Here is a 13,874-nt window from a genome sequence, read left to right as displayed (position 1 = left end):
ATTAAAAAAAAAAACAACCCAATCCAAAAATGGGCAGAAGACCTAAACAGACATTTCTCCAAAGAAGACATACAGATGGCCAAGAGGCACATGAAAAGCTGCTCAACATCACTAATTGTTAGAGAAATGCAAATCAAAACTACATGAGGTATCACCTCACAACGGTCAGAACGGGCATCATCAGAAAATCTACAAACAACAAATGCTGGAGAGGGTGTGGAGAAAAGGGAACCCTGTTACTAAGTGAGAGAGTGGCATGGACATATATACACTACCAAATGTAAAATAGATAGCTAGTGGGAAGCAGCCACATAGCACAGGGAGATCAGCTCTGTGCTTTGTGACCACGTAGACGGGTGGGATAGGGAGCGTGGGAGGGAGACGCAAGAGGGAGAAGATATGGGGATATATGTATATGTATAGCTGATTCACTTTGTTATAAAGCAGAAACTAACCCACCATTGTAAAGCAATTATACTCCAATAAAGGTGTTAAAAAAAAAAAAAAAGGGAACCCTCTTGCACTATTGGTGGGAATATGAATTGATACAGCCACTATGGAGGACAGTATGGAGGTTCCTTAAAAAACTAAAAATAGAATTACCATATGACCCTACTATGGGCATATGGTAATTCGACTGGGCATATACCCAGAGAAAACCATAACTCAAAAAGACACATGCACCCCAATGTTCATGGTAGCACTCTTTACAATAGCCAGGTCATGGAAGCAACCTAAATGCCCATCAACAGACAAATGGATAAAGAAGAGGTGGTATGTATATACAATGGAATATTACTCGGCCCAAAAAGGAACGATATTGGTTCATTTGTAGAGACGTGGATGGATCTCTAGACTGTAATACAGGGTGAAGTAAGTCAGAAAGAGAAAAACAAATATCGTATATTAACGCATATATGTGGAACCTAGAAAAATGGTACAGATGAGCTGGTTTGCAGGGCAGAAATACAGACACAGATGTAGAGAACAAAGGTATGGACACCAAGGGGGGAAAGTGGTGGGGGGGGGTGATGAATTGGGCGATTGGGATTGATATATATACACTAATATGCATAAAATAGATAACTAATAAGAACCTGCTGTATAAAAAATAATAATAAAATAAAATTGAAAAAAATTTTTTAAATTATTTATAAACTTTTTAAAAATTTATATTTTTAATCTTTTTGAACTTTCTTGATTACAACATCTTGATTTATTCAGCTAGATTACTGAGTACTTTGAACAGTGAACATTGCTTCTGTTTCTTTCGTGTGTCTGCTTTGGCTTACTAAACTTTCATTTTAGATTGACTAACTTTTGAGTGGAAATCACTGATCAAGAGTAAAGGTATCATATTTTGTTAGTATGCTGATAATCAGATATTTCCAGAATGTTAGCCAGTTTCCTGTGATGCAATACTCAATAGTGGAATTACAACAACCTGCTTAATAGTTCTATTATTTGTCCATTTTTTTGTCTTGCAGGTTCAAGTAGTATTGATTTGTAAAGGAAACATTTCAATTCATTTAAATCCTGCTTATGGGAGGGTTGAAAGTCAGATTTAAGCCTGATAGTGGGTTGATATAGCCCTTTTTTTCAAACTAGTTAGAACATGTGAACTTTGATTATAATTAGGCTGAGTTACATTATAATAACGTCACTTTCACTGATGTTTCCTTTTATTTTGATGGCATTTTAAGTTATTTTAATAATCATAGTAAAATTTGCTATTGACTTTGCCTTTTTTTATTTTACTACCTAAAGCACACATGGTTCATCATTTAACCATGCTTCTACATGAATAAAAGTAAATTATAGAACAACGTACAGGTATTTTCTACTGTTAAATGTATTATTTACCTAAGCATGGTTTAAAGGATTTAAAAGCTATTAGGTATGGATATTGATGCATTTTAAGATATTAACTGCTTCATGTGATGGACTCATTTTAATAAATTAATTGATAATATTAAAGACTGAATAAGCTAATTTTAAATTATTGTTATTTTTAAATGGAATGTTTGATTTCATTACAATATCTTTAACCCATCCTATAATTTTGAAAATTTTCTAACTTACATAGAAGTATAAAAAACAGTAAAAGGAACTTCTGTATACCTGTCATAGATCTACCAATTTTCATTTTATTTTATTTTATTGTTTTTTTTTTATTTTTTTAACATCTTTATTGGAGTATAATTGCTTTACAATGGTGTGTTAGTTTCTGCTTTATAACAAAGTGAATCAGCTATACATATCATATATCCCCATATCTCCTCCCTCTTGCATCTCCCTCCCATCCTCTCTATCCCACCCCTCTAGGTGGTCACAAAGCATCGAGCTGATCTCCCTGTGCTATGCTGCTGCTTCCCACTAGCTGTCTGTTTTACATTTGGTAGTATACGTATGTCCATGCCACTGTCACTTCATCCCAACTTACACTTCCCCCTCCCCGTGTCCTCAAGTCCCTTCTCTACGTCTGCATTTTTACTCCTGTCCTGCCCCTAGGTTCTTCAGAACCATTTTTTGTTGTTGTTGTTGATATTAAAGATTCCATATATATGTGTGTTAGCATACGGTATTTGTTTTTCTCTTTCTGATTTACTTCACTCTGTATGACAGACTCTAGGTCCGTCCACCTCACTACAAATAACTCAATTTCGTTTCTTTTTATGGCTGAGTAATATTCCATTGTATATATGTGCCACATCTTTATCCATTCATCTGTCAATGGACACTTAGGTTGCTTCCATGTCCTGGCTATTGTAAATAGAGCTGCAGTGAACATTGTGGTACATGACTGTTTTTGAATTATGATTTTCTCAGGGTATATGCCCAGTAGTGGGATTGCTGGGACATATGGTAGTTCTATTTTTAGTTTTTTAAGGAATCTCCATACTGTTCTCCATAGTGGCTGTATCAATTTACATTCCCACCAACAGTGCAAGAGGGTTCCGTTTTCTCCACACCCTCTCCAGCATTTATTGTTTGTAGATTTTTTGATGATGGCCATTCTGACTAGTGTGAGGTGATACCTCATTGTAGTTCTGATTTGCATTTCTCTAATGGTTAATGATATTGAGCATCCTTTCATGTGTTTGTTGGTGATCTGTATATCTTCTTTGGACAAATGTCTATTTATGTCTTCTGCCATTTATGGATTGGGTGGTTTGTTTTTTTGATATTGAGCTACATGAGCTGCTTGTAAATTTTGGAGATTAATCCTTTGTCAGTTGCTTCATTTGCAAATATTTTCTCCCATTCCGAGGGTTGTCTTTTCATCTTTATTATGGTTTCCTTTGCTGTGCCAAAGCTTTTAAGTTTCATCAGGTCCCATTTGTTTATTTTTGTTTTTACTTCCATTTCTCTAGGAGGTGGGTCAAAAAGGATCTTGTTGTGATTTATGACATAGAGTGTTCTGCCTATGTTTTCTCTAAGAGTTTTACAGTGTTTCGCCGTACATTCAGGTCTTTAATCCATTTTGAGTTTATTTTTGTGTATGGTGTTAGGGAGTGTTCTAGTTTCATTCTTTTACATGTAGCTGTCCAGTTTTCCCAGCACCACTTTGAAGAGGCTGTCTTTTCTCCATTGTATACTCTTGCCTCCTTTATCAAAAACAAGGTGACCATATGCGTGTGGGTTTATCTCTCGGCCTTCTATCCTGTTCCATTGATCTATATTTCTCTTTTTGTGCCAGTACCATATTGTCTTGATTACTGTATCTTTGTAGTATAGTTTGAAGTCAGGGAGCCTGATTCCTCCAGCTCCGTTTTTCTTTCTCAAGATTGCTTTGGCTGTTCAGGGTCTTTTGTGTTTCCATACAAATTGTGAAATTTTATGTTCTAGTTCTGTGAAAAATGCCATTGGATCTACCAGTTTTTAGCATTTCAATATTTGCTTTCTCTTTCTTTATATAAATAAATATATATATATTTTTTCCCCTGAACAGTTTTGAAGTATTTATCCTCTATTTAAGAAATTTAGAATTTATACAATCCTGTTTTCTGATATATTATAGATATTCCAATCTCAGTGATTATTCTAATAGTCTTTTATAGCTGTTTGATTTTATTCTCAGTGCAGCATCTAGTAATGATTACATGTTGCATTTATTTGTTGTATTTCAAATGGCTTTTCTTGTTCTTTTTTAAATTGTTGTGTTGTATTCCATTGATTGAATTTATCATATTTTATTCAACCAGTCTTCCGTGGATGGACATTTTGTTTCCAACATTTTGCCATTACAAATAATGTCTCAAAGAATACTTCCGTATATGTTGTTTTATATTTGTGGACATGTATCTTCAGGATAAATCCCTAGAAGTAGAATTGGACTACTGGATCATCAGTTACTGTATCTTTATCTTACAGATTTCTCTTTGTTACCTTTTGTTACTTTCCTCATCCCTTTAACACTAAATATACATGCATTTCTTTTATACTCCAGATATTTGGAAGTAATGTAAGATTTTGTTATCTTTTGACTTTGCATATTGAGTATTTTGCTAAAAAGTCCTAGAAAAAAATAGGTGCTGTTTACAATAACTAATACAAGTATTACAAACCTCAGGAATTTGAGCCTAATCATAAAAGATAACATACCAGTGAAAAGTATGCATTTTAAAATAAATACACTGTGATTAATTTATAGCAAAGAAATTAAAGTTTTATGAGACTAATGAATTAGAATTTTTAATACTGTTTATTTCTGAATAAATAAGTTGTTTGTTTATTTATTTATTTATTTATTTTTGGCTTCGTTGGGTCTTCATTGCTGCGCGAGGGCTTTCTCTAGTTGCAGCGAGCGAGGGCTACTCTTCGTTGCAGTGCGTGGACTTCTCATTGCGGTGGCTTCTCTTGTTGTGGAGCATGGGCTGTAGGCACGCGGGCTTCAGTAGTTGTGGAGCATGGGCTCAGTAGTTGTGGCTCGCGTGCTGTAGAACACAGGCTTTGTAGTTGTGGCGCTCAGGCTTGGTTGCTCCACAGCATGTGGGGTCTTCCCAGACCAGGGCTTGAACCCGTGTCCCCTGAATTGGCAGGTGGATTCTTAACCACTGCGCCACTGGTGAAGTCCAATAACTTGTTTTTAAAACAACTTATTAAACATGAACGTAGTTTAGCATATACATATATGTGTATATATACACACACACACATATATATATGAAGTACAATAATAGTGACAACCACAGCTAATATACATCATCTTACATCATCTACTTTGTGCCTGGTACCGTAATGCATATACATTAACTTAAATTACTTAATTTATTCCCCAACAGCTTTATGAGGTGTATTTATAATTATTTTCCTCATTTACATATAAGGACAATGAGGCATAGAAATGTTAAGTGACATGGTCTTACTTATGCAGCTAATTAGTGGCAGAGGCAAGATTTGAACTCACAGTATTCATTATAGATTCTGGGCTTTTAATGACAGCACTTCACTACTTCTTTTGGACTCAGTATTATTTTTCTGTATCAAGCCAGTATTGACCTAAGGTCTGTATGACTTTGAGTTCTTAACCACTGTGTTCTCTTTCTTTCCCTGAAGGAAGTATAATAAGATTTTATGTGGTTGTTATATCAAATTTGTTATCATAAGTGGTGATACAGGATTGAAATTCCATTCCTAACAGCCACAGCTGCTAACAAAGCAACCCTTTTATGACACCATCCTTGGCAGAATACTGAACTATGTGTACCATTTTTCTGACCCATTAAAATTATTTATGTTCCTATTTTTCAGTGGATGATTCAGCAGCCACACAAAGCAGCAACATTTTTTGGATGCATCGGGATAGATAAATTCGGGGAGATCCTGAAGAAAAAAGCTGCCGAAGCCCATGTGGACGCTCATTACTATGAACAGAATGAGCAGCCAACAGGAACTTGTGCTGCATGCATCACTGGTGGCAACAGGTCAGTGTTATTTCAAGGGAAGCACTGTACTAATTGACTGTTTAACCACTTTTAAAATCTGAATTCAAATCTGAGTTTGGAATTTAGACCTCATGTTTGTAATTGATTTTAATGTTTAATAAACTCTTCCTAGTATCACTTTTCCTTAAAAAATTTTTTTTTACCTTTCTTGAACCTGTTGTTATCTTCATGAAGCGTAATGAAATGAAAATTTTGAGATTATCTAGTCCAGCCTCTACTTTTTATAATTAGGGTCAGAAAAGGAGCACATTTTATTCAGTGTTTTGTAGCTAGGTTCTTGCCGAACTGGCATTAGGAAGAATGTTCTTTTCAACATATCCTGAGATTGGAATATTAAAATACATATATACACATATATGTTTTTTAACATATATAAAATATTACATTATATCCAGCCTCATATAAATTAGGTCATCTAAAGCATTTCTGGCGAACAGTCATCTGTCCATACTAAACAACTTCCGTCGTGGGTAATGCACCACTCAAAAAACAATCTATTACATTTCTGTACAACTTTGCTTATCAGAAAGTTTTTCTTTGTGTGAACTTGAACTCTGTCTCTCAGAACCTTCCATGCATTGCTTTTTTTGGTGCCTTTTGCAGCTACATGGAGGTATATCTTCAGTACATTCATGCTTTGCTAACATCATTATTAGCATACTGCTTATCAGCATGGGCTTTTTTCTCCTTTGGAAAGGAAAAAAAAAAATTTTCCTAGTTATTATATTGTTAGAATCACCAAAGATGATCTCTTTTAAAATGGTGATTTACTAGATACTTTACATCCCTTATAGCTAAAAATATTGTCTGTCCTCCACCATTTCCTATCTCCCTTTCTTCCCCTTCTTTCTTATTTGCCTCTTTGTCTTCTTTTCCTTATTTCCTCCCTTATCTCTCCTCCTCTTGCTCCATTCCTCCTTTTTACCTCATTTGTTTTTGCTCACTCTTTGACCTCTCAAATGTATGTTAAAGACCTGACACTATTCTGGACAGTAGTCATTAAATAACTAAAATATAACTTTCAAAAACAATTAGGGTACCAAAGCCATTTTCAAACTTTCCTGTAACTTTATTTTTTGGGTGTAGGAGAAATTTATGATTTTAAGGTTTTAATAAATAAAACCATCAGTTCAAACACTGAGATATACTTATTTAGACCTTTTCCCTTTTCAGTGTTTCTAAAAACCAACTTTAGTAGGCAGGTGCAGAGTTTTCCCATTAGTGAGAAATGTGTCAACTTTTGCCTCTGATACCACTCCGGCTACAGTAAAATTGCTAAATTGTTTTTGTATGTTAAGTTGTTATTTTAAAGAACAGGTATGATAATATTAGGTCTTCCAGATTTCAACAGCTTAATTTATATACTCATATAATGGTCATGGTGATCAGTATTAATTAGGTGCTATTGGAAGTCAGAAACTGAGGGAAACCCTCGCTGTCTAATTCATTATGCAAATTGTGGAACCTAATAGATTTGGATAAGTTGTTTTAAATAGAGCTAGGAACTCTTACTTCCAGTGTCCCAAACTCAGGTTAAGGGAATATTCTTCTTAATCCACAAAATAAGAATCTTCTTATTCTCCACAAACTCTGAACCAGATAGATATACTTGGATAGTAAGAATACCTGTATTTTCTTTTGGAGGAACTATTTAGTTTCCTATGAAAGAGTAGTTTTTTTTAATCAAAATACAGTTTAGTAGCTCATACCAGAAGTATTTGCTTTTATTTAGTAACCGTTTTTTGTCAACATTTTGCAGGAGTCATGATTACTAAAATATTTTTTATAAATTAATTATCCTTAAATTTGTAATATAGTTATTTTGCATATACATGTATTGATGAATATCACTCTTATTTTCATTAATTTAATTGAGCATAAACAGAATGTATCCTTCAGTTAGTCAGATGGCATATGAGTGAGTAGATATATGTTTTGGAAGAGAATTGATTTATTTTTTTCAAGAGAGAATCTAGCCATATTACCAAAATCTTAAGTGATGAGATGATGTATTTGTGGGATGTTTTTAACCACAACTGTTACTAAAAAAAAATTTGAAAAATTGGCAAGTTTTTTTTTTTTAATTTGTGGGTCAGAAGGAGGGGGAAAAGTGTTTTTATTTCTTTGTCTGTAACATAAATAATTATTGTATTAAGTATAATTGTTGGGCAATAATAAAATGCTCTGTGTGGCACTTGGAACAAGATTTTAAGTGTAGTATTCTGCTTAGATTTTCAGCTACAAAACTGGAACAGCGCAGGGAGTTTTCAACTATGAAAACTAATTTTAATTTATTCTAGTCCATAAAATGTAATGGTTTTATGTAATGTAATGTAAAATGTAATGGATTAATAAAATTAATCCCTCATAGTAAATATGGTCTACATTTATATGTGTGTTTTGTAAAATTAATCCCATACTTGGCTTTTAAAGCATTAGATTAAATATCAGTGGATAGTGTGTTGATATTTGAAAACTGAAGTTTTTAGTTGCATATATATTTTTTTGTGTGTAACTACATAGTAGCTATTTCTTAACTGCATTTTGAACTATTAAAAATGTAGAAAGTAGATAATTTTATCATTTTAGTATCAAAAGGAAGCTTAAATGCCAGTTTCTCAAAATACCAGATGATATTTAGAGCAAGGATTAATGTCCTTGTTTATCTCAAAGGCAACAGAGAAGTCTTGAAAAGTTTTCAAAACAAAAGTAACTGTATTTACATTTATTAAAATCTGTACGGCAGTTTGAAGAATTAAGAATAAAATTAAAACAAAATTTACAAAAATGTTTTTAGTTAACTGTATAGTTATAAGACAAGTTTGACTATATGTAAAACTTACTTACTTTTTGTTATTGTTGTTTTAGATCCCTTGTAGCTAATCTTGCTGCTGCCAATTGTTATAAAAAGGAAAATCATCTTGATATGGAGAAAAACTGGATGTTGGTAGACAAAGCAAGAGTTTATTATATAGCAGTAAGTATTTGCCTAATTCAAATTTCTGGTACATATTCACACTATAAATTATAGTTGTTAGCTGATGTACATTTAAAAATAATTGTCTCTTATTATCCTGTAAATTCTTTACCCATCTCAAAGCATATGCTAGGTTCACTATTACAAATACAGAACAGAAATATGATCATTCTGTGGTAAGGTGATTTGTATTATTTACCTTCAAATATACCTCTTTTTGCATACATTATACATAGATGTTTTTAAACCAAGTATCAAATTCTATATTAAATCTTAAGGTCTTTTGAAGTAATTCTGGAAATTTATATTTTGTATTTTTAGGCTACTTGTTGTGAATGATGCCATGCATTGTGTGCGGAAATATTATTAGCAATATAAATATTCACTGCAAACAGTTTGAGCTTATTTGATGAAAAATCTTAATTACTATTTATTCCATAGTAATTACCATGACACCTTTTAAGTTAATATTTTAGAAACATTGATCATGACAAATCTTTTAAATATCAGAATATGGGCAACATGTAATTTGAATTATTAAGCCTTCTGGCATAAAAAATAATTGGTTAAGAATTCATTTCTAAAATAAGACTGTACTAAAAATTCTCCTGAATTAATCACCCTATGAATACCTTGTTTTTATTTAATGTGAGTTAAATGTGGCTCATCACAAATACTAAGTAGATACCTATGAAAAATTAAAAGCACTTCATTTGCATATATGGTTTTGATATAACAGCTGCTGCCATTTACTACCTGAGCTGTGAAACAGCTGGTAAGATGCATAAAAAATTGATTATCCAGTAGGAACATGTTTATTGAAAATATAATTATTTCTTTCAGTCTAGTGTTAATGTCTCCTACAGCATGTTTATGTGCACTGCTGTAGGCTTTACAAGGTTATTGATGCCTCTGTATAGCGAATCCTGCCCCTTTATAACTGTCAAGTAAATGCTTACATTGAGACGATTATATAGAGGAAAGTCATGTTATCTCTTCTTCCAACCATCTTACATTTGAAAGTCAAAGAGCATATGGTTTAAAGTTTGGTGTTATTTATGTTATATGTACTGACTGAAACATGACAATATATTAAGTTAGAAAAATATTTTTATCCTGACAATTACAACTCTTTGTATGTCAGTATATAGTAATTGGGCCCCAAATTAATGAGCTAACTTGGAAAGAAGTCATAATTTTAACACTTACGTACATGTAACACATCTAGCCAGTTTTGTGTGAATGAAATTTTTGTAGCAGTATAGACCCAACTTGCAACCAGCTAATAGTTATAACAATCATGTAACTATAACTCATCTAGCCAACTTTGGGTGGATGGAACTTTTATAGTAGCGTTAACTATTCAAGTACAGTTTTGTATAAAGTGTAGAGTGATCAGTTTTGGTCAAATTAATAAAATTGAATTACTTTTTAGACTTGTGTGGTATATTCAGCCAGAAACAAGTATCAAAATGTATTCCAGTTGATATATCTGATTGTAGCTGTTAGCTCTTAGTTTCTGTTTCAGCTGTTTCATAAAAGAATGCTCTTTCACATTGCCAGGTAAATCTATAGTTTGTTCAGAGTTTGGCTATTTTTAAATAGTTCTGAAAATAGTAGACTCATATTGGATACTTGAGATGCTGTAGATGCTGTATATTCTTGGTGAACATTCAACAAATATTTATTCTGTTAACAACTAAGAACGTACTTCTTATTCATCAAAATCTGTGAAATTTCTTCTGAAATGTAAAATTATTTCCACAGACTTTCAGCATTTCTTTTAAATCTTTAATTCCCTTTCAGCTCAGAGCATCCAGTCTAGTCTTAATAAGAAAACTGCAAATTTAGATAGAGTAGATATGTATGTCTATACTTATTTCAAGAAATCAGGTTGGCTTCTCTACACTTTCAGGTTCTGTAGTGTCAGCAGTCGTCTTACATCATCATCATAAACTTCAGAGGTTCAATAACTTGAAATTGTGGGAGCTCTTTATACAAAAGGTTCTTGATCTGAAGAAGCAGCTCAATATATCTAACACATTTCCATAAGTAAGATGTCTATCTGCATTACATAAAATAAACTAGATCTACATACTCAACTCTTCTTCTCACTCTTCCATGAATTAATAATGGTCACAAGCGTTAAGAAAATTCAAAACCTTCCTCATTTTCTGTCACATAATGCATTGAATCTGCAATTCACAGCAAAAACTTTTCTAATAAAAAGTTGAAATGGAATATGCATATACCAGTATTCTCTTTCGGTTTAAATGAAGTGTTGACATCTTTTTTACCTTCATAGCAGGTGTCCCACTTACGGCATATAAACTCAGTTTTTCCATGTTTAAACTGAATTCTTTGTTAGTAGGTTTTTAGGGATTACTGGTTATGTCAATAGCTAATTACATGTTGAAAACGTAAATCTTAGTTGCTCTTTACCTTTATAATCAGATTGGCATATGTCTGCTTCTTCTCTTATATGAAATATTTCTTACACTAGCCCTCTAAGACTATGATATTTAGGAAAGGTTTATGAAAAAGATGAGGAAATTGGAGCCATTAAATTTCTAAACCATAGATTTTCTTTTTTAAGCAATATTAATGTGCTGTGAAAAGTGAGAAAATTAGCACTCTAATTTCATCCTGCCTCTTGATATTTGTAGTTATTTTCATTTTATTTTTATATTTTCAGTGTTTAAACATTTGGGCCTTTTTTTTACTCCTGCTCTGTCTGCTTTACATATTCGTGTTGCTGTCTGCCATTTCTAAAGTTACGGGATATAGTTGTAACACCTGTTTTAATGCCCTTGTCTGCAAATTCTGTCTTATGTGTTTTTTTCTGGTTCTTGCCATGGCATTGGGTTGTTTCCTCATGCACATGTGCTAAAGACTTGGGAAAGTCCTGCAGATCTTGAGTTCTCATTTTGTACCTCTTTCTTCAAATGGCTCTCTCCTTTCCAATATGCTGCCCTTGCACGTGCTAGCTACCTTGGCTTTCCTGAATGGAGACTACTGGACTCTGTTTAGGTTCTCTCTGCCCTGACTGCAATCTGGAAATTCTCTCTAGGAATTAAGTTTGAATAATTGTAGGGATCACCTTATCTTGCCCCTTATTTGATTATTGTCCAATTTCTCAAAATTGATATTTCCTATACTTTGTCCAATTTTATAGTTGTGTAAGTTGTTTAAATCCATTCCTCATTCTTTTCATCATGGTTGGAATTAGAAATTTCCTGGTTGGTTTTGTTTTTCCTTTTTTTTTAGCTGACTCTCTATTTCTGCCAGATTGCCTGACTTTTTCTTTGAATTTGAACAGTCTTAAGGTTGATTCAACCTAAGAAACTCCCTAAATTACTGTTGTAGATTCTATAAAATTCTCTAGCTGTCACTTTATCATTTAAAAATAAATTTAAAAGCTCTTAGCTAGTAGATAACTGTTCATCCATGTATAATTACTAATGTTATAGTAATTTTTCTAATATTGTCAGTCAGTCCTTAATAGTGTTTTGGACTACATTGTGAGTACAGTGGGATTTGGCACAGAAATTTATGCATTATTTCTAAAGACTTTTTAATGAGAAAAAGGTTCCAAGTTTCAAATACATGGTAAAACACTAATCATCTTGCAAGTTTAGGCCTATATAGGGAGAAATTTTAACTTTAGAGATCAAACAGATATTTAAGAAATAGGTTAACAAAAGCTTCCAGTGCCATGTGACTTACTTTGCATAAACTGTCACCCAATGTGTGTTCTTTTTTACTGATTCAAAATTAAGCACTGTAATGGAAGAACAGGGAATCATAGTTTGTCAATAATTGTTTGAGAATATGGGACCAGTAGTTTGAATTTTCCTTTGACTCCTATGCATATTTCCTTCTTTCTGTGATTTTTCCAGTTCCAGTGGCTTATTACAGATCTTCTTTTACCCTGTCTGTCTTTAATTTATAACTCCATCTGACCACTTTTATCTCTTTTCAGTCTACAGTCTTACCATTTTGGTTAATATAGTTTTTGTGAAGGTAAGGTTTTAAATGTTACTAATATTTGCTTCTGGAATAACGGGAGGTATGATCATGGATAATTGGAGGAAACATGGTTTGGAGAAGTGTACAACCTTGGAGGAAAGGAATAGAGTTCCCATATTTGGTAAGAAATAGGAGTTTTTGCATGTAAAGGACAAGCAGTAATCAATAACATCTATTTAGGTCTTACATCTCTCACTTTGTTTGTCCTGGTTGGGTTTTCTACTAAAATTCTTAATGACTCCATGAGTAATAATTTATCTTAGTAGAACTGTTACTTAGACTCACAATTAAATATCTTTGTCAGTAATGTGAAAGCAATAACTAAATTCATTAAAATGAGGTGATAAATTATAAGAAATCTAGTCTATGAGATCATTATTTGGAATTTTACATATTAGTAATTTTTTCAGTGAATGTTGAATAACAAATTGAATGTATAATGAAATAATAGAATTGCTGTTTTTTTAGGATTTGGTTTTCTTTTGATAGCATTTACTAAAAAATACTCTACAGTATAACATGATTAGGAATTTTAAAAGACATTTGATTATGTTCAAAATTGTATCATCTAATATTCTAACTTTGTCATGAAAAAATTTGAGAAAGGTTCTAATGAAAGGGAATGAATTTGTCTCGTAATGGTGACCTAACAGAAATTAGAGTAATGTACAAGGAAATGAAAGATACCTATTAATTTAATATATATGTATGAGATTTGTACTACTCCCTCCCCCCCAAAAAAAAATCTGGATAGGTGAAAATAGAAAAGTTTTGCTCACTTATGGACAATTACTTAAACTCGTTGCCATAAAACCTTATTACACCATAGAAAAAGCCTTTGTAGTATCATCTTGTGAGCGCTGTACTATTATAATGAATATACTTTGGCAAAATAAGTAAACAAATTGATTTTTTTTAAG

General features: G+C 32.7%; 1 protein-coding gene across 4 annotated transcripts in view; it reads left to right on the top strand.

Annotated features, from left to right (window-relative positions):
* Positions 1-13,874, top strand: part of ADK (adenosine kinase) — a 493,701-nt gene that overhangs the window by 260,258 nt on the left and 219,569 nt on the right. For all 4 annotated transcript variants that reach the window (XM_036827944.1, XM_036827943.1, XM_036827946.1 and 1 more), the window contains 2 exons: positions 5,755-5,927; positions 8,817-8,925. In XM_036827944.1, the coding sequence (XP_036683839.1) occupies positions 5,755-5,927; positions 8,817-8,925 (282 nt within the window). The remainder of the gene's footprint in view (positions 1-5,754; positions 5,928-8,816; positions 8,926-13,874) is intronic.

The sequence above is a fragment of the Balaenoptera musculus genome, chromosome 16 (assembly GCF_009873245.2).
Source record: "Balaenoptera musculus isolate JJ_BM4_2016_0621 chromosome 16, mBalMus1.pri.v3, whole genome shotgun sequence".
In the NCBI taxonomy this organism is placed as follows: Eukaryota; Metazoa; Chordata; class Mammalia; order Artiodactyla; family Balaenopteridae; genus Balaenoptera; species Balaenoptera musculus.
Note: the sequence above shows the minus strand (reverse complement) of the source record. Positions and strands in the feature narration are given on the sequence as shown.